The sequence below is a fragment of the Staurois parvus genome, unplaced genomic scaffold, assembly GCF_062004578.1.
Source record: "Staurois parvus isolate SC_StPar_1 unplaced genomic scaffold, SC_StPar_1.0 ptg000446l, whole genome shotgun sequence".
Classification (NCBI taxonomy): Eukaryota; Metazoa; Chordata; class Amphibia; order Anura; family Ranidae; genus Staurois; species Staurois parvus.
Window position 1 is genome coordinate 1418889 of NW_028318242.1, and position 20232 is coordinate 1439120.

Genomic DNA, 20232 nt, shown 5'->3' on the forward strand with positions numbered 1-20232 from the left:
ATATTTAATTTTTTTTTTCACTGATTCATGTCCCTCAAGGCAGTACCTAAATCCCTATACCCCCTTTATGGCCAATAACTTGTATATAAGCATTCAAAATGGGCACTTTTGATTTTACAAGTTCGAGTCCCATAGACTTGCATTATGTTCAATGTTCGCAGTAGAACTTTCGTTAGGTTCAAATGTTCTACCGCAAATCTAACCGGCATTCTTGATAAATAAAGGACTGAATTATGGTCTGAATATAGGGAATAATTCTGATGGCCTGTAGTGGTAGCAACACAAAAATTTCAGAAGTCTTGCCACTTTTGAGCCTAGTGGCAAAGGTGTCTCTACACTTCTTTCTCTGCCCATAAAGGCTGATTGACAGTATAATACCCACTTTTGCCATACATACTAAGTGTTTTGCAGATCATGCCTCTTCCTTGTGAGTACATCATGTTACTAACTTCAGCCTCTGCTATAATCCCTTCTAGACTGAATTTTTGAAATTATTAGGATTTATATAGTGCTAACAGTTTGCTCAGCGCTTTCGAAATAGATGACAGGACACCTAGATCACTGACCTGATTATACAACACAATTTTAGGTAGTTAATTAACTTTATTTTGAACAGTGAACATTTTTAATGCATGTGCTATGAGTTTGTTTAGTAAATTATGCCCTGAAGCTGTCCATACATTGATTGAAATTTAATCAATGTGTGGCCGTCCCCATTCAACAGAATCCAATCTTTTGATTGACTATCAAAGAGGCACGTTGGTGCTTACTGTACTGTTTACTCTGCATATTAGGCAATGAATTTGGCATTCATTGCACATTTATCAGCAACCTTTGCTTAATAAGTGAACCTAACTTAACCAGTTGCTGACCAGCCACAGTACATATACTGCAGCAGGGCGGCACCACTGCGCAAAATCACGTATATATACGTGATTTTGCATATCGGGTAGGGGGTGTGCGCAACCGCCCTACCCGCGCTGCCGTTTGCGGCCGCGGGTGTCAATCACCGGGTCCCAGGCGATTACCAGCAATCACTGACAGAGAGGACGGCTGCAGTGTTTACACTGCAGCTCTCCTCCCTGTCATTTTCCAGCACACTGTTCCAGAGAGCGGAGTTTAGCTTTCCAGGACAGTGTGTTCCTGTGAAGTACACCCCCCCTCCCCCTAGTGAAACACTCCCCTCACACAGTTAACCCTTTGATTGCCTAAAATGTTAACCCCTTCCGTCCCAGTGCCATTAGTGCAGTGTCAGTGTTTTTTTTTTGCACTGATCACTGTATTGGATGTCAGTGACCCCAAGTCAGTTCCCCCCAGTATCAGAATGTCTGCCACAGTCCCACAGTCCTGCCATAAGTCGCTAATCGTTGCCATTATTAGTATAAAAAAAATAAAAATTCCAGTATTTATACCGCCATTTGTAAACGCTATAACTTTCACTTAAACCAATTAATTTACATGTATTGGGATTTTTTTTTTAGCAAAGACATGTCGCAGAATACATTTTGGCTGAAATTTATGACAAAATTAGATTTTTTAATTTTTTTTACTGGACATGTTTTATAGCAAAAAGTCCAAAATATTGTTTTTTTTTCTCAAAATTATCGGGCTTTTGTTTATAGCTCAAAAAATAAAAAACGCACAGGCGATCAAATACCACCAAAAGAAAGCTCAATTCGTGGGGAAAAAAGGATGTAAATTTAATTTGGGTGCAGCGATGCATGACTGCGCAATTGTCAGTTAAAGTAACGCAGCGACGTAACACAAACCACTTATGTAACCGCTTCCAGTCCGCCTTATAGCAGAAATACTGCTACATGCGGCACGGGTGTGCAAAATCATTTATACGTGATGCGCGCTCCCGTGGTTTTCACGCGCCTCCCAGATAGCGTCAGATTGCCCGTCAATTATCAGTTATCACATTTAACCCATTGATTGCCAGGAACACGCTCATACACAGTAAACCTCCATTGCTAGTATAGTGTCTGAATGGATCAATATCTTTGATCAGATCAGCACTATACCAGCGTTCACATTAGTATAGTGTCCCCAAAAACGCAGCATTAACAGGATCAGCCCCGGCACCTGCCAGCACCTGCGTCTCTGCTAGCACTTGTCGGTAAATATTGATGACTCTCATATGCAGCAGAGTGCCCGTACTAGTGCCGCTCTACCTTTTGGTGAACTGGCGAGCACTAGTTGCCTAGTACATCCTGGTTTTTCACATACCTCTTAGATTGTAAGCTCCAAGGAGCAGGGCCCTCCTAATCCTCTTGTATTGAACTGTATTGTTGCTGTATTGTAAAGCGCTGAGCAAACTGTTGGCGCTATATAAATCCTGTATAATAATAATAATCCAGCACTGCAGTATGACTTGGGACGTGGCGAGTCCCATAAGTGTAGTACAAGCTGGTGCGGTGGAGAGCACAAGTATTGTCCCGCAGCCACCAAGAATTTGTACATAGGCCTGCAGAGACCCTAGTATCCTTCCGGATGTGCTTGCAAATGCCGATTGATAGCCCAGAAATTTTGCAGCACCCGTACTTCCCCCATTCACTGCCCAACCCAGAATTCAGGTGGAAACAGCAAATTTAACTACTCCCCTTGATTTTTGGAGCTGTTTTTCATGGAAAATCTGTATGCATTGATTGTGGATCAAAGTAATTTATATGCACAACAATTTATCACAGCCAACCCAAATTCAAACCTTGCCAGACCATTCGCATGGAAATCCATTACTGTTTCCGAATTTACATTTTTTTTGGGCCTAACCCTCAACATGGGCATTACTAAACAAAAAAAATTAATTGCGGTTGTATTGGTCCACAGACCCGATTCACCAAAATACATTCTGCTACTTTTCCCGAGTATGGGGGTACCACATGTGAGAGATGTTTTGGCAGTCTAGCCAAGTACAGGACCCCAAAATCCAATAAGCACCTTCAGGCTTTTAAGGGGCTTTATTTCCTGATTACACTTCCTGACTACCTATCACAGTTTCAGAGGCCCTGAAATGCCAGAATAGCATCAACCCCCCCCCCAAATGACCCTTTTTTGGAAATTAAACACCCCAAGGAATTTGATAAGAAGCATGGTGAGTATTTTGCAGATCTCGTTTGTTGCCATAAGATTTTGGAAAATTAAGAAAAAAAACAAAAACATATTTTTCTTTTTTTTTTTATATTTCAAAACCTTGTAAGAAAAAAAGTGAGATCTGCAAAATACTCACCATGCCTTTTTTAAATTCCTTGGGGTGTCTACTTTCCAAAAAGGGGTCATTTGGGGGGGGGGGGGGTTGGTGCTATCCTGACATTTCAGGGCCTCCAATACAGGTAGTGAGGTAGTGAAATGAAGAAGTTACGCACCTTCAGGCTTTCAAAGTCGTCATTGGATTTCAGGCTCCTGTAGGTGGCTGGGCTCCCAAAAAGTCTCACACATGTTGTATCCCTATACTCGCTAGAAGTAGCAGAATGTATTTTGGGGTGTAATTCCACATATACCCATGGCTTGTGCGACAAATAAATAATTTAAATGACAACTGTGTAAAGAAAAAAAATGTTTTTGTAATTTTCCAGAAACTTGTGGAAAAAAAATAAATCTTCCATGGTCTCAATATGCCTCTCTACTTTTTAGGGTTTTTTACTATCCTGGTATTTTAGCACCTCAAGAAATGTGATGGGCAGTCAGAAAGTAAAAGCTGTGTAAATTCCATATCTATACCATAGTTTGTAGATGCTATAACTTTCACACAAAGCAATCAATATACACTTATTGGGATTTTTTTTAACCAAAAACATGCAGCAGAATATATTTTGGCCTAAATTTATTACGAAATTTTAGTTTTTTGGATATATTTTATGATCGAAATGAGAAAATATAAATTTTTTCAAAAAAAATGTTTTTTCTTCAAAACTTTTTTTGTTTATAGCACCAAAAATAAAAAGCACACAGGTGATCAAATACCACCAAAAGAAAGCTCTATTTGTGTGGAAAAAAAGGATATAAATTTCATTTATTTACCATATTGCATGACCGCACAATTGTCCGTTAACCTAGTGCAGCGCTGTATAGCAAAAAAATGGCATAAATTGCAGTATCTATGCCATAGTTTGTAGACAATATAATGCTCACACAAATCAATCAATATACACTTACTAGGATTTTTTTACCAAAAACATGTAGCAGAATACATTTTGGCCTAAATTTACAGCACTGCATGACTGCGCAATTATTAGTTGAATTAGTGCAGCGCCGAGTAGCAAAAAGAGGACTGGTCATTAAGGGGGGTAAATCCTCTGGAGGGCAAGTGGTTAAGTGGTATACCTGTGTTTTGCATAGAAAGCACAAGCACTGTATAAATTTGACATTCCACAGCACCATAGCAGGTCATTCTGGTCTCCTATAACCTCCACATTTAGTACACAATAATCTTTGATTTAATATTAGAAATAAGGAAATGCATTTCTGAAATGCTGAAAATTTGATTTGAATTGATCTGAGCCACAATTATTATTTATAAGTTGAAAGGTTTTTTTTATCATAGTAAAGTCAAAATTAATGTATTTAGACAACAGTTTGTATCATGTAAAATAATTATTATATAGAATCTGAAAAACAGATTATATCCAAAACCATAGATCAAATGAAACCAATATAAATAAATAGGTCTCTCTCTCTCTCTTCCTCTCCCTCCCCCTCTCTTGCTTCCTCGCGCTCTCTCCCCCCCCCTCTCTCCCCCCCTCTCCCCCTCCCCCTTTCTCCCCCCCTCTCTCTCCCTCTCTCTCTTATATTTCTAGAGAGGAAGTTGATTAAATTAATCATATTTAAATAATAAGAAATACAACTGGTTCCAAGCACATATTAGACTCAGGACCTTTCTCATTCTATACTGTTTATAAAGATTTGCTGCACAATTGTCCCAGATTCAAACAATGTTGTTCTAAATGTACATTAATGAAATTCTCTTATTCGTAAAGCTGTGCAGTGAATAAAATGAATGAAATGTCACTTTGTGACATTTCAATAAAGTTCTAAAAAATTATTGAATGAAAAACATTGGCACATCGTCGCTGTTTGTTTCCAATCGCACACCAGTGACCATGGTAGGATGTGGCCACTGGTGTAAGCAAGCCCTTATACTTTTGTTGTGATTTTTGCAAATGAAGGACCTTTGAGAGCAAATAACTTAAAAAGCAACTAAAAAGGGCTTCTTTTACGGCTTGTTAGGATTATGTAGATAGTTTATTGTCCGCAGTCTGAGCACAGGTGCACTTTGAGGACTGGTAAGCTGCAGTATACAATATATACCTTTTTATATAACTTTTAGATTCATTTTAAGCAAGCAATTAAATATACTGGGTTCACAATTCAATGTCATCACATTCACTGTATTTTAAATGTGGTGAATATTAGCAGTGAATGGGCAGTAAAGTTAATTCTGGGCAGTGAATGTGCAACATTTCACTAGTCTATGTCTGTCCATTAACCACTTGAGCCCTGGGTTCTGTTTTAAAATGGTGCAGGGACAGCGACTATTTGTCCGAATGCCATTTTAAAACACAGCCCAGATTCAGTGCCCTCCATGGGCCTCTGCCAGCACTAGTGCTGAAACTGCTGGCTGTCAGTGACAGCTGGGGTCCGGTACTAAGACAGTAGCTGAAATGCTCAGCTCCTGAGCTTCCAACGCTTTCCTAGATAACTCTATAGGAGTATGCTCCTATGTGGGCTGCCAATTAGAATGCAATAGATTACTTAATATTAAGAAGCGATCTGCTGTTACACAGCTGCATGGAGAAGTATAGATTAGATCTTAACCGATTTTACGGATTATATTTTGCGTCAAACATATGGGGGTGCGCAAATTACACGAACATGGTGTTAGAAAGAGTTACAGGATAATGCATTTTTTACATGCACTTTTACTATGTTTTGCATGGAAAGTAATGCACAATGCAAAATCTGCCTGAAATAAAAAGTGTATAAAAAGGGAAGGAAACAAAAAGAATAAACAGATGTACATTATGTTTGATGAAGCTATTAAAGTTTTAGATCAAAGTCTTAGGCCTGTTTCACACGGGCGGTTGTTCTATCGCTTGTAAATGCAGGTTTTTTATTTTGAAATTCCAACACTCCTGGCACATGGATCACTTGCGTTTGTACATTGCGTTTGTGATTACATGCATTTACGTGCGTTTACACGTGGCTGCATTTAGCTGCAGTAGTAAATTCTTGCCTTTTCTATAGCAACTGCTTATTATTTTTTCTTTTTACTGCGATTAACTGTGTTTATGTACAGATAGCTGCGGTACATCGCTCCTGGACACTGTCAACTTTATTTTTCCTAAACACATAAAACTGTATGTTATGAAAACGTTGCAAAACGCAGTGTGTGAATGGAGCCAAAGGGATGCATTGTCTACATTTAGCAGTAAATAAGTTCCTCTAACCGCAGAAAAAAGCTGAAATCTAACCGCCCATGTGGAAGGGGCCTACAATTCAATGCATGGGTTATAAAAGGATAGGATACATGCATGTTTAATATGACAGCATAAGAAGTACAGGTGATGCATAGGACCATTTTGTACCCATCAAAAAACATAGCAAGGAGTGACTGATAAAAATTCAGTCAGAAAAAAAATTGTTGTTTCTCATACTAAGGGTTCTAGTTGTCAAAAAAGTGGGGCATTAGGAAAATGCATTTTTAACTGCTACAGGGCAGCACAGATGCACAAAATCACTTATATATGTGATTTTGCAGTTCTGGGTAGGGGGCGCATGCGGCACACCGCCATCCGCGGTCTTGGTTGTCAATCACCGGGTCGCGGCTGGTGATTTCTTGCAGGCACCTGGTGATCGCTGATTATCTCCGATGGGGGAGAGAACAACACAGATCTCTCCCCTGTCAGCTCCTACACACTGCTTTATATGGCTCTGCATAGCAGAGCCATACAAAGCAGTGTGCTTACAGTGAAACACAGCACACTTAGTAAAACACACCCAGCACACAGTTAACCCTTTCATTACCCAACATGTAACCCCTTCCTGCCCAGTGGCATTAGTACAGTGTCAGTACATTTTAATAGCACTGATCACTGTATTGGTGTCCCTGGGGATGTCAGTGACACCAAATCAGTTCCCCCCAGTGTCAGAATGCCCACCACAGTCCTGCTATAAGTCGCTGATCGCTGCCATTACTAGTAAAAGAAAAAATCCAGTATCTATAATGCCATTTGTAAATGCTATAACTGTCATGTAAACCAATCAATTTACACATATTGTGATTTTTTTTTTAGCAAAGACATGTAGCAGAATACATTTTGACCTAAATTCATGATGAAACTTTATTTTTTAAATTTTTTTTACTGGACATGTTTAATAACAAAAAGTCAAAAATATAGTTTTTTATTTTTTTTATAGTGGAAAATTAAAAAAACATACAGGCAATCAAATACCACCGAAAAAAAGCTCTATTTGTGGGAAAAAATAAGGTAATTTTCATTTGGGTGCAGCATTGCATGACCGCGCAATTGTTAGTCAAAGTAACCCAGTATCGCAAAAAATGGCCTGGTCAGGAAGGGCAGTAAGTCCTCTGGAGGGCAAGTGGTTACTGTCAGGGTAGAGTACAAATGCTAAAAGGTATAATGTAAAGAACATCGCCACTCTGGAACTCAAGTAAATTTAGGGAGAAAAAAGAGGATTCAGGTGGATAAGAACCATGCCAGGCTATAATATAGTTGTAGGTGTGGTATTGTAGACTTTAGTGCCAGTTGTTTTTGTTTGTGACAAGAGGCATATACCACTATTTTGCCCCATTTTCTTTTTTTTTTAAGACTTGCAGTGCCTGTTCTAATGCAATGGAAAACATAAAACTAAATTGAATGGTCACATATCAGCAATCTCAGAACATCTGCCTACATACAAAATATGCAATTAAATATATATAAGTAAAGAAGGTTCTTACTTGGACTGCTAAATCCCATGCCACTGTGATCATTATCCTGCAATGAGCAGAAAAAAACAAAAAACATATTTTCTTATTACATGAACATATACCAATTTCTCATTTATTTGCACAGTAAGCAATACTGATTTTCACAGTATGTGAGAGTTTTGTGTTCTACAGTATTTTCATTCTGAATTCATAAATGTATGCAATACTATATCAACCTGAATTTTTACTCAGTATCAGTAATAAACTAACAAACTTCACACCCTTGGCGTGTAACATCAATCACATAGCAATAATTGTCTCTTCCAGATCCAGTGAACCTTCTTAATAGAGAAGGTTTGTAATTAATTTTTTTAATGCTTTACTGGTAATTACCCACATGAAGAAAAATAAATTTGAAATATATTTTAAAAACATTCTTCCCAAATATATTAGATTAGATGCAACTTTATTGTCATTGTGCAAAGTACATGTACAGAGCCAATGAAATGCAGTTAGCATCCAGCCAGAAGTGCATAAATGGCCCATTTACAATAAATAACAATATAACAAAAATCGGGGTGTGCGATATACAGTAATACCATAATCGGTGCAATGAGTAGTGCATTAATGGATTAAATATTCAGTAATGCAATGGTGAATAAAATATACATTAATGCAATATTGTCTAATGATTAGCTGTTCAATGCTTTACCAGCCACAGGGAAAAAAACTAATTTTCAGTCTATTTGTACGGGCTCTGAGACACCTGTATCGTTTGCCCGATGGAAGGAGTATGAACAGTCCATGGTTAGGGTGAGAGGCATCATTAATGATACCCCTCGCCCTTTGTACACAGCGTTTTTTGTAAATGTCCTCCAAGGTGGAAAGCTGAACACCAATAATTTGTTGGGCGGTTTTCATCACCCTCTGAAGGGTTTTGCAGTCTGAAGCAGTGCATTTTGCAGTCTGAAGTAGTGCATATATTGCCATATAATTGAAATGCTACAATTTTGGCCATATATATATACTGTATGTTGAAATGCGTTTTTATTGCAAAATATCTGAAAAATGTTTAAAAAAATACATTACAAATATAAAAATATAAAAATACAAATCTACATTTTTGGAATGCATTTACAAATATACTGTATGTAAAAATATATGATGTTAAAATGACTTTTTTAGTTAAAAAAAATCTGAAGAATATATTTAAAAAAATAAGAAACATGTTTTTAAAGGACAAGCGTGAATGCGTCAATAAAGCATGTCTTGAGTAGCTGAAGTGCACTACAATGCATGTAAAATATACCAAATGCACCTCTAAAAACAATATAAATGCACATTAATGCATCCAAAAAGCATCAGACATAACCATTGACGTGACAAGCACATAAAATGTCTACCTACATTAAAAACAAACATGTAGTGAAAGAAATAAGTAGGTTGCCTTTACTGCTGCATATTGTAAAGGTGCATAATACTGTAGGCTTTTCTCCTGATCTGGGTTTCACTACCTGGTAATTCGCTGACCTTTTATGAGCATTTGGAGCTCCATCTTGTTACAGGTCAGTAACTCGGTAGCTGTTGAAGCCAGACTGGGATAGCAGCTGTAGAATATACCTAAAAATACTACTACAGGGCAGCACGGATGAGTCAAATCACACACACATATACAGTATATATATATATATATATATATATTTTACACACAGTATATATATATTTTACACACAGTATACATATACACCCGGCCGGTGATTACTCGCCAGCGCCCAGTGATTACTGAGGATCTCGGACGGGGAGGAGAACTGTTTTGTTAGTAACAGTTCTCTTCCCTGTCAGCTCAGGCACAGCACAGCCATCCAAAGCAGTGTGCTTACAGTGAAGTACACAGACACAGCCCCATAGTAAAACACAACCAGCACACAGTTAACCCTTTGATCATCACTCATGTTAACCCCTTCCTGCCCAGTGCCATTAGTACAGTGTCAGTGCTTTTTTTTTAGTGTCCCTGGCGATGTCAGTGACACCAAGTCAGTTCCCCCCAGAATGTCTACCGCAGTCCCGCTATAAGTTGCTGATTGCTGCCATTATTAGTAAAAAAAATAAATCCCAGTATATATATATATATATATATATATATATATCGCAGTTTTTAAACGCTATAACTTTCACGTAAACTGATTAATTTATACGTATTGGGATTTTTTTTAGCAAAGACATGTAGCAGAATACATTTTGGCTTAAATTTATGACAAAGTTAGATTTTTTTAACTTTTTTACTGGACATGGTTAATAGCAGTCAAAAATATATTTTTTTTCTCAAAATTGTCGGTCCTTTTTTTTTATAGTGCAAAAAATAAAAAACGCACAGGCGATCAAATACCACTGAAAGAAAGCGCAATTAAATTGATGTAAATTTCTTTTTGGGTACACCTCAGCTCAGAAGGGCATGTGGTTAATAACAAAAAGTCAAAAATATTGTTTTTTCTCACAATTGTCGGTCTTTTATTTTTTTTATAGTGCAAAAAATAAAAAACGCATAGATGACCAAATACCACCGAAATAAAGCTCAATTCCTGGAAAAAAAGGATGTAAATTTCATTTGGGTGCAGCGTTGCATTACCATGCAATTGTCAGTTAAATTAACGCAGCGCCATAACGCAAAATATGGTCAGGAAGGGGGGTAAATCCTCAGGAGGGCAAGGGAATAATAAAGGTTAGCAATGGCAACACCTTTTTTCACTTTCAAAATGTTCCATTTAATTTGTGGTAGGGATCTTGGTGCTGTACTGTGTTGCTTCACCCATATGTGTGTTGCTGCAGCAGTTGTTTGTAAGCTCGTTAATTTTGACGTCAAATTTCGATTTAGTTTTAGTCATAGTCTTTTGACTAAAATGGCATTTTAGTTTTAGTCGTATTTTAATCATCTGAATTGTTTTAATTTTAGTTGTATTTTTGCTGATTAAAATCATTTTAGTCAACTAAAATCTAATGGGTTTACCGTATTTTTCACTGTGTTTTTAACGCTCGGCAAACGCCTAGCAACTGCCGCTAAACCGCGCATGCGGCGTTTGTGGAGCATTTGCCGAGCGTTAAAAAATGCTTCGCAAACACCGGACCAACGCTTGCCAAACGCTATAGGGGCGTTTGGCAAGCGCTGGTAAAACAGTCAAGTGTGAACGAGCCCTAAGACACACTTTTTCCCCCCAAAAAAAGGGGGGAAAATGTCAGCTGTCTACTGTCTGCAGTCTCTGCTCATCTGTACTGTGTCCGCAGTCTCTGGTCATCTGTACTGTCTGCAGTCTCTGGTCATTCCCTGTACCGTGCCCGCAGTCTCTGGTCATCCCCTGTACCGTGCCCGCAGTCTCTGGTCATCCCCTGCACTGTGTCCGCAGTTTCTGGTCATCCCCTGTACTGTGCCCGCAGTCTCTGGTCATCTCCTGCACTGTGCCCGCAGTCTCTGGTCATCCCCTGTACTGTGCCCGCAGTCTCTGGTCATCCCCTGTACTGTGCCCGCAGTCTCTGGTCATCCCCTGTACTGTGCCCGCAGTCTCTGGTCATCTCCTGTACTGTGCCCGCAGTCTCTGGTCATCCCCTGTACTGTGCCCGCAGTCTCTGGTCATCCCCTGTACTGTGCCCGCAGTCTCTGGTCATCCCCTGTACTGTGCCCGCAGTCTCTGGTCATCTCCTGTACTGTGCCCGCAGTCTCTGGTCATCCCCTGTACTGTGCGTGCAGTCTCTGGTCATCTTCTGTACTGTGTCCGCAGTCTCTGGTCATCTTCTGTACTGTGTCCGCAGTCTCTGGTCATCCCCTGTACTATGTCCGCAGTCTCTGGTCATCTCCTGTACTGTGACTGCAGTCTCTGGTCATCTCCTGTACTGTGACTGCAGTCTCTGGTCATCTCCTGTACTGTGTCCACAGTCTCTGGTCATCTCCTGTACTATGTTCACAGTCTCTGGTCATCTCCTGTACTATGTATGCAGTCTCTGGTCATCTCCTGTACTATGTCCGCAGTCTCTGGTCATCTCCTGTACCATGTCCGCAGTCTCCGGTCATCTCCTGTACTTTGTCTGCAGTCCATTGGTTCAGAATATTTTTTTCCCCTGTTTTTCTCCTCTAAAACCTAGGTGCGTCTTCTGGTCAGGTGCGTCTTATGGAGCGAAAAATATGGTAGTTAAATTGTAATGCATTATTTAAGCATTCTCTAGAACAGGGGTCTTGAATGAAAATTTATGGATGTCCGGTCAGCAAAATTTCCTTCCAGCAGAGGTCCGAATCTCGTTAGCAATATAACACATCACAGTCCCCTCTTTAGCGTACCTTTCACACTGAACTCCCCTTAAATCACAGTCCCCTCTTTAAAGAAGTCCCACAGTGTCCTCAGTTTCCCTTCACAACACTGCCCCGTTTACATCCCAGTGCCCCTTTAAACATCACAGTGCCCCTTAACACAACACAGTGCCCCTTAAGATAAAGCAAAGCCCCTTAACACAACACAGTGCCCCCTTAAGATAACGCAAAGCCCCTTAACACAACACAGTGCCCCTTAAGATAACGCAAAGCCCCTTAACACAACAGAGTGCCCCTTAACACAACATAGCACCCCTTAACACAACACAGTGCCCCATCACAACACAGCGCTCCTTAACATAACACAGAGCCCCTTTTAATGCAATCCTTCCCCCGCACAGTCCTATGGTACCCTAGGCAGTGCAGAGGCACTAATCCTTCTGGGGTGTCCTCTCCTGGGCCTCCAGCCCACCACCAATGTCATCCTCATAGAGGGCAGGGGTAGGAAGAGCTGCAAAATCAGGACTGGGGGGCAGGAGCTGCCCAAGTTATTATGTTAACAAGTGGGCGATTGCCTGGCTTGCTAATATGAAAAGACTCCCACTTTCTGTCTAGAGCTACAAAGAGTGGAAGTCTTTACATATTAACAAACTGGGTAATCACCAGCTCCTGCCCCTCAGTCCCAATCTGCAGCTTTTCACACCCCGCCCACTGTGAGGATGGCGTCGGTGGTTGAGTGAGAGGCCCGGAAGAGGATTTCCACCTGTGGCAGTGGAATGGCTATGGTCTGGATAGGACTGTTCCTTGGTCCGATCCCGGACCGCAGTCCGCCATTTAGTGACCGCTGCTCTAGAATTTTCAAACTCCTGGAGTACAAATCTAATAACATGTTATTATTTATGACATTAAGGTTTGAACATGCACTACAGACACAGATTAAGCCGTTGTGATATATAACCAGTGGTAAATTTGATGTCAAATATTTATATCGTTCATAGCTGTTTGACTAAAATGCCATTTTAGCTTTAGTCATCTAATTTTTTTTCTGTTTTAGTCGTATTTTAGTTGATTAAATTAGTGTTAATTCAGTCAACAAAAATAATTTAGTCAACTAAATTAACACTGTAAGACCCACAAAATTCCCCCTTTGGTGGCCACTCTGCAGCTGATGGAACCCCGAGCAACAAGAGTTTTATAGATGACAGAAAATACCATGGACTGGGGAGGTCTCTGTGTACCTTCCTGCTGTCCTTTCACAGTATACAGTGCATTGAGATTCATAATCGGTGACTTATTATAACATAACTGCCCATAGATATTCTCTGACCTATGGCTGTCTTTCATCCACACTGTGACGTTTTACTTTCTCCTCCATTACTGTATGGGAACTTACCAACTAACATATAGCAGCATTGAGAAGGAAAAGAACATAAAGTAGAAGAATTTTGATAATAATATCTATAAGCCTTCTAAAGTAGGTGCCAAGAAATGGTGCATACTTTTATAAGATACATGTAATATGTTACTATACTTTCCTAAAATGTCTTTGAGAAGTCTGGTAACTTTTAATATGATAATACAGTACTTATGGGTTGAGTCAGATCCAGCAGAAAATACTTTATATTATAAATTTAGGATTAAATGGGTTCCAAGTCCATGTGTTTACGTTGGCTTAGGAGGGAATCAAATTTGCATGTCCATCTTGACATGGACAAACCATTCGCCTTTCAAGCATGTTTATGAGTTTTTAAACTGTTGTTTTATGCATAATTTAACTATATTATACATTATTTATCATGTATTTTATGTATTAACATTTAATACTTGACAAAGCGTTCTGTCAGGGAAATCGTATGCACAGTCATGCACAAAGATGTGCGCATGCTCATAATAATTCTCAAGTGACAACTAGCTCGTGCACATATCCAGCTAGGTCAGTGGGAAGTTGCACTGTGTCAGAGAAGCATGGCTTGGGAGGAGACAAGCTGAAGCCATTTTTGTACACATGGTGATTGGGCTGGCAACTGGTGTGCAGCTTCCTATTCTTTTTGATATGCTGGACAACTCCTGTTGGATGCCGGCATGCAACAGGATTGAAGCCACCAGGTTTTTGCATATTGGTGCTTGGAGCGGTGCTGTTTATTATTTTCTAGGGTTAATATGCATTGCCTTTATTACAAGTTTTCAAATTATATAAACTAAATTATACCTCAAAATAAGAACATTTTAAATCCGTTTTTATTGTAGGATTAATATTAAAAAGGAATAAACACACTGTATAGAAGGGGCATGCCCTGTATCTAGGTGTCTCAGCTAAATAGTTGGCCTATGCAGGCTGTTCATTTGGAAAATACAGTGCTATCTAACAATTTGCTATGCAGCACTCAGCTCCCAAATACATTACTGGCTGCATTAAAAGGTAACAGATATGCATCCCCTTGGGGAGAAAAGTAGACCCTCTCTGCCATTACAAAGTCATGTATTGCGACTTTTCCCAAACCCATATCCTCTCAGATTGCCAATAAAATGTACTTTGGCTTAAATAAAATAAAAAAAATTAGAGACCCCTTATTTTTGCTCCAAGGTAATCGAACAATGTAAGGTCTGCATGAGTCCGTTCGAGCTGCTTGGATGGAGCAAGAGAAAAAAAGATTGTAAAGACCATTTGCAATAAATAATTCCTACTACATATGTTTCACATCTTAAGTACACTTGTAGCTTCAGGGGAAGCAGAAGAGAAAAAATTGTGAATCCAAGACAGAGCATAAAATAATTTAAGCACTAAATGATGGTTTTAAATTGAATCAGGATCTGTGTTGCAATTATAGAATTAAAAGACTATTTTTCATTCAGTGCATATGTTTTATCAGAACTCCAGACAAACAAGAAAATACAGTTAAATGTACACCAGATTTCTAGTATCTGTCAAAATAATTGTAATTTTATCAAGTCTTTCTCAGGACCCAGTCACTCCTGCCACACTAGTATGTATAGCTCAAGGGTCAAACCACTTAACCTTTTTACCCTAAAGAAACCATTGAAATAATTTTGGTCTTAGCACCTCTACTAAATATTATTATAGCTACAACATTAGCATGGTCAATAATTGTAGAAAATTTTAAATAAAAGAATAAAGGTGGTGTACTTATAGTTTTTTTTAACCCCCCACTTTATACAACATCATTATTTTCAGTAATAACCTTGAAATGAATGATAATAATAAAGAAACATAGAAACATTCCCTAATATTGGTGGCCAGTGTAGAAGTGCTCCCTTGCATTGGTGGTTATTGTAGATGGGAGATTAATTTGCCATTACTTACTGCTTAAGGAACCCCTATCAAACTCAGGAGTAACCCTGAGAAAGGCTGGTTTTGATCCTATCATATAAGCCACTTCCCATCCTTACAACAGAATGTGATTCTTTCAAGTTACTGGATCTTATACTACTAATCTGATTTCTGGTTGTAATAGATTATGCAAAGGTAATATATGAAAAACTCAGGGAATTATACCAGCAGTTTTAAAAATACTTTTTAGGATATTTTAGTGACTACATAATTGGACAAAAGGGTGAGATTTAACATTCTACTTTATATTACCTCATACATTTGTTAAATATGCAATTTCATAGAGTTTTATATATTACATCTAACTGCAATTCTACTATAAAATAGCATTGCTATAAATCTGCATGTATCTACAAGCATCATAGGGAAAATAACCTAAGAAACATTTATGCCATTGGTCAGTTTATTGAAATTTAATTTTGCTCTTTAATTACACAATTACTTTAGCATTTTCTTATATATAAATATTGGTATACTGGACATACACAGAATCCTAAGAACCAACGTAATATTCCCATGAGACGTACGTTTAGAGAAAATGTGGCTCTCTACAGTATGTCTATTTAACCACTTCATGTCCGGACACATTTACCACCTTCCTGTCCAGGCCAATTTTCAACATTCAGTGCTGTCACACTTTGAATGACAATTGTGCGGTCATGCAACACTGTACCCATATTAATTTGTTTGCATTTTTTTGAGACAAATAAAACTTTATTTTGGTGGTATTTATTCACCACTGGAATTTAAATTTTTTTTGCTATATAAATGAAAATGTCTAAACATTTTGAAAAAAAAGTGTTTTTCATATTAAATTTTGCAAATAAATAATTTTTCTTCATAAATCTTGGCCAAAATGTATTCAGGTATCTTTTTAGTAAAAAAAAAATAAATAACCCAAATGAGTTTATAACCAAAAATTATAATTTTTAAAAACTTTTTTTACATTTTAATTTTTTTTTATATTATTATTTATGTTTTTTTTTAACATACTGTCACCCTAGCAGTACAGTGTCATTATAGTGACACTGTACTATTTGTGGGGGGTTTTGAAGATTTTTTTTTTTTTATACTGATTGCTTTTACACCCATAAAGGCTGTGTGAGCTGTGATTGGTTACAGCTTGTCACATGGTACAAGGCTGTTGTGAATAGCCTTGTACCATGTGATGTCAGAAGTGACATCTTGCTTACACCTATTCATGTGATCACTGATTGGCCAAGCAGTGATCACATGATCATAACCTCACATAGTGGACACCGGATCATGGTGCCGCGCGCTCCCATGGAGTGCGCACAGTCCAAACTGGCGGGCGCCGCTGCACTGCCACCGTCTGCCTGTGTATATACAACGGCCGGATGGGAAGTGGTTAAAAAGTAACATTTTCATTTTGTAAATCATATATCTACAATATACAAACTCTGATAGCTCCATTAATGGATCAGTACACATATAGAAAATATAAAGTAGTTTTGAACAAATCTTTATGGTCAGGACGTTAAAAAAAAAAGCTTCTGTTTTTGTCTGGTAAATATGAAATATTACATATTAATTATATTATTTATAAATATTTTTTCAGCAAAACCAGCAGGTGGAGCTGTAGAGTGCTTTTAATCTTTTCCAGACTTTCAGCATGCTTCTTTGCTGGAAAGGCTGTTTGCAAGACTCAATAATTTACAGTGAAATTTACATATCCACTTGTCTCTTTAGGCAACCAATAGTAATCTGGAAATACTGTGTCATGTATTACATGTTTATTTGTTAAACAAAGTTTGCATATAGTAGATAATAAAAATCATGTATAAAGGGAAAGTTTAAAAACTTATATACTTAAAATATTCGACTAAAATAAATTAGCTTGTTGATAAAAGACCTATAAAGAAGTTTATAACAAAATAAAAACTACATTAAATGACAAATTTAAAGCAGTATTAGACACAAAGCAAACATTTATTATGTACTGTCAATAGGGGGGTACTATTATGGAACACTCAAGTCACAATATACCTATACTCTTCTAATTAATATATATGATTCTGTGCAAATATACCACAATATAATCATATAATCAAGTAAATTTGTATATTTAATATAGTGAAATGTCCATATAAGTGCAAAAAGTCCATATGAGTGCAATCTTGAAGAAAACAATTGCTTGGTGCTGATTTTCCTTCACCATACAGTATCCAAGTTTCATCCAGTGGTAAAGGGAATATTTAAATCACTCTCCAGACCAATATGACCTTTTTAATTAAAAACAAGGTCTCATGCACTTGCTTACCCAAACAGGGTATGCAAATGTACAGATGTAGTAGTAATTGAAGCTTATCTTCTCATTTACTCCATCATCCCACACAGAAACAAAAGGATAGAAATAGTAATATAGTGTAGGACATTTATTAAAATAAGGCAAAAAATACAAAGGTATAAAGTGCTCACATTTACAGTATATGTGCTTCCACATTGGCACAAATGGATCAACATGGCCCAGTGTATGTTGGTGCAGCCACTCCGCACACCCCTGGAGTTGGCATGTGTTGCAGCAACCGGAAGCTATTTGAAGTCAGCGACTGGATGTTCCGCCTCAAATGCGTTTTCTTCACTCTGATGTCATCAGGAATCAGTGCACGTTCCAGCAACCAGAAGTGACGTGACCGGAAGTCAGTGACTGGATGTTCCGCCTCAAATGCGTTTTCGTCGCTCTGACATCATCAGGAAGCTGCGTGCATTCCAGCAACCAGAAGTGACGTGACCGGAAGTCAGCAACGGGATGTTCTGCCTCAAATTCATTTTCTTCACTCTGATGTCATCAGGAAGCAGTGTGCGTTCCAGCAACCAGAAGTGACGTGACCGAAAGTCAGTGACTGGATATTCCACCTCAAATGCGTTTTCGTCACTCTGACGTGATCAGGAAGCAGGAAGCTGTGTGCATTCCAGCAACCTGAAGTGGTGTGACCGGAAGTCAGCAACTGGATATTCCGCCTCAAATGCGTTTTTGTCACTCCGACGTCATCAGGAAGCTGATTTTTTTTAGAATGACAGTGCTGGTCTCTACAGTGCCCCCCTACTGCCAGGGACCAAAGCTCACAAATCGGTCTCCTTCCAGCAGCATTGTCTGTAGCAATCGTACCCACAGAGATGGACGCGGGTCAACCATTTTGCTCCAACCTCCATCTTTGAAAAGGATCATCCATCTTATACATCTCCCCCTCCCTCTCTGAGAGCCACAGTGACATTTGGTTGGTGTGTGTGTTGGAAGTGTCAAAGGCAGGCCAGGGCATAGCAGGCAGCTCCGAGCTATAAATCATCTCTGAGCTGGATGCCGGGCGATCTAAGAACCTATGCAATCTGGCACATCGTAAAAGGATAACCCAAGCCTTCCCCTGAGTTCAAAGACATTCCAGAGGAGTAAGAAACTAGATAACACTTTTAAATCCATTTTTCCTCTATATCTCTTATCTTGGAATAGGAGAGAGTTACATAAAAACCAGGCATATCTTCAGATTGACCACGAGAAGACAAACAGTTTGATATGTCACTCTCCTTGGCTGGAATATAAAGGAAAGCAGAAAATTACATCTCTTGAACCATTCAAGTCTGTATTTTATATTTCATATCTAACAGTTCCTCATATGCATCTGCATATTAATCTACCCGCGGGTGGAATGGTACTTGTGCCTAGGAAAAGTTATGAGCCAAAATATGAGCTAGGAGAGATTTTGGTTCTAGTTTGGGTTTCCGCCCAGGCAACCCCTCCCCAAATGAGGCATTGGTCCTTGGCTTCAGAGACACCCCCTGCTGGGGGAATACAAAATAGGCTGTCAGGCCTAAGAGTGCAAGTTGAAGAATTCTCCCGCTTAACATCAGAACCAACTTGGGAGATGGTGCCCTTTTGCTCTGAAACTTGATCTGCTTAACGCAAGGCAGATTGGCAAGTACTTTAACCCTTTAACCTCCTTTCTGTTACCTCTTTGCTGTGCTATTGTTCTCTGTATATTTATACATATATATTGGTTACATGTTTTTTCTGTAAATATTTTTATTGCACCCTTTTGACCTTTTAGTAATAAATCCTACTTTCTGAAAGTGTTGAACTGTTTCTACAGCTCTTTATTGCAACTTACGAATTCCTGCCTCTAAAAGAGTGCTACTGTGTGTGTTTAACCCTCTGCATAACCTGTCTGCGGTCACAGTGCTATACAGACGATTATCTCAACCATCATAGTGGTATTGCTGATATTGCCAAGTTTCCTCTTTCTCTGTACAAAAAGGAGGTGGTAGCAGTGTGAAGGGTTAATTGTGTAATTAACCTGACCCAGTAACAATCGCACCCAGGCTGCCGGTACATCAATTTGTGGTCCAGTGAGCTGGGAAATCGTTGTGCAGGATGCAGCTGGGCGTGGCACTGTTACGCACATGACATCGCAATTTTAGATTGGCTAGTCCTTCGGTCATGAGTTTGGTGAGAAGGGCTGGGGTCTGAAGCGCGATCGTCACATTGTCGTATAAGGGGAAAGTCTGGCTGCTTAGAAACAAGAGGATGGGTTTAAACAGGACCAAGTGCTACATGCATTTGGTCCCCTAGGGAGTTAAAACATGTATAATGATAGATCTTTAAAGTGAATGTCAAGCAAAAACTATTTTTTTTAGTTTTGGATG

The 20232-nt window shown here is 38.8% G+C and overlaps 1 protein-coding gene across 5 annotated transcripts in view; it reads right to left on the reverse strand.

Annotated features, from left to right (window-relative positions):
- Positions 1-20232, reverse strand: part of AFF3 (ALF transcription elongation factor 3) — a 450181-nt gene that overhangs the window by 172816 nt on the left and 257133 nt on the right. For all 5 annotated transcript variants that reach the window (XM_089688114.1, XM_089688112.1, XM_089688111.1 and 2 more), the window contains exon 4: positions 7961-7997. In XM_089688114.1, coding sequence (XP_089544240.1) covers positions 7961-7997 — 37 coding nt within the window. The remainder of the gene's footprint in view (positions 1-7960; positions 7998-20232) is intronic.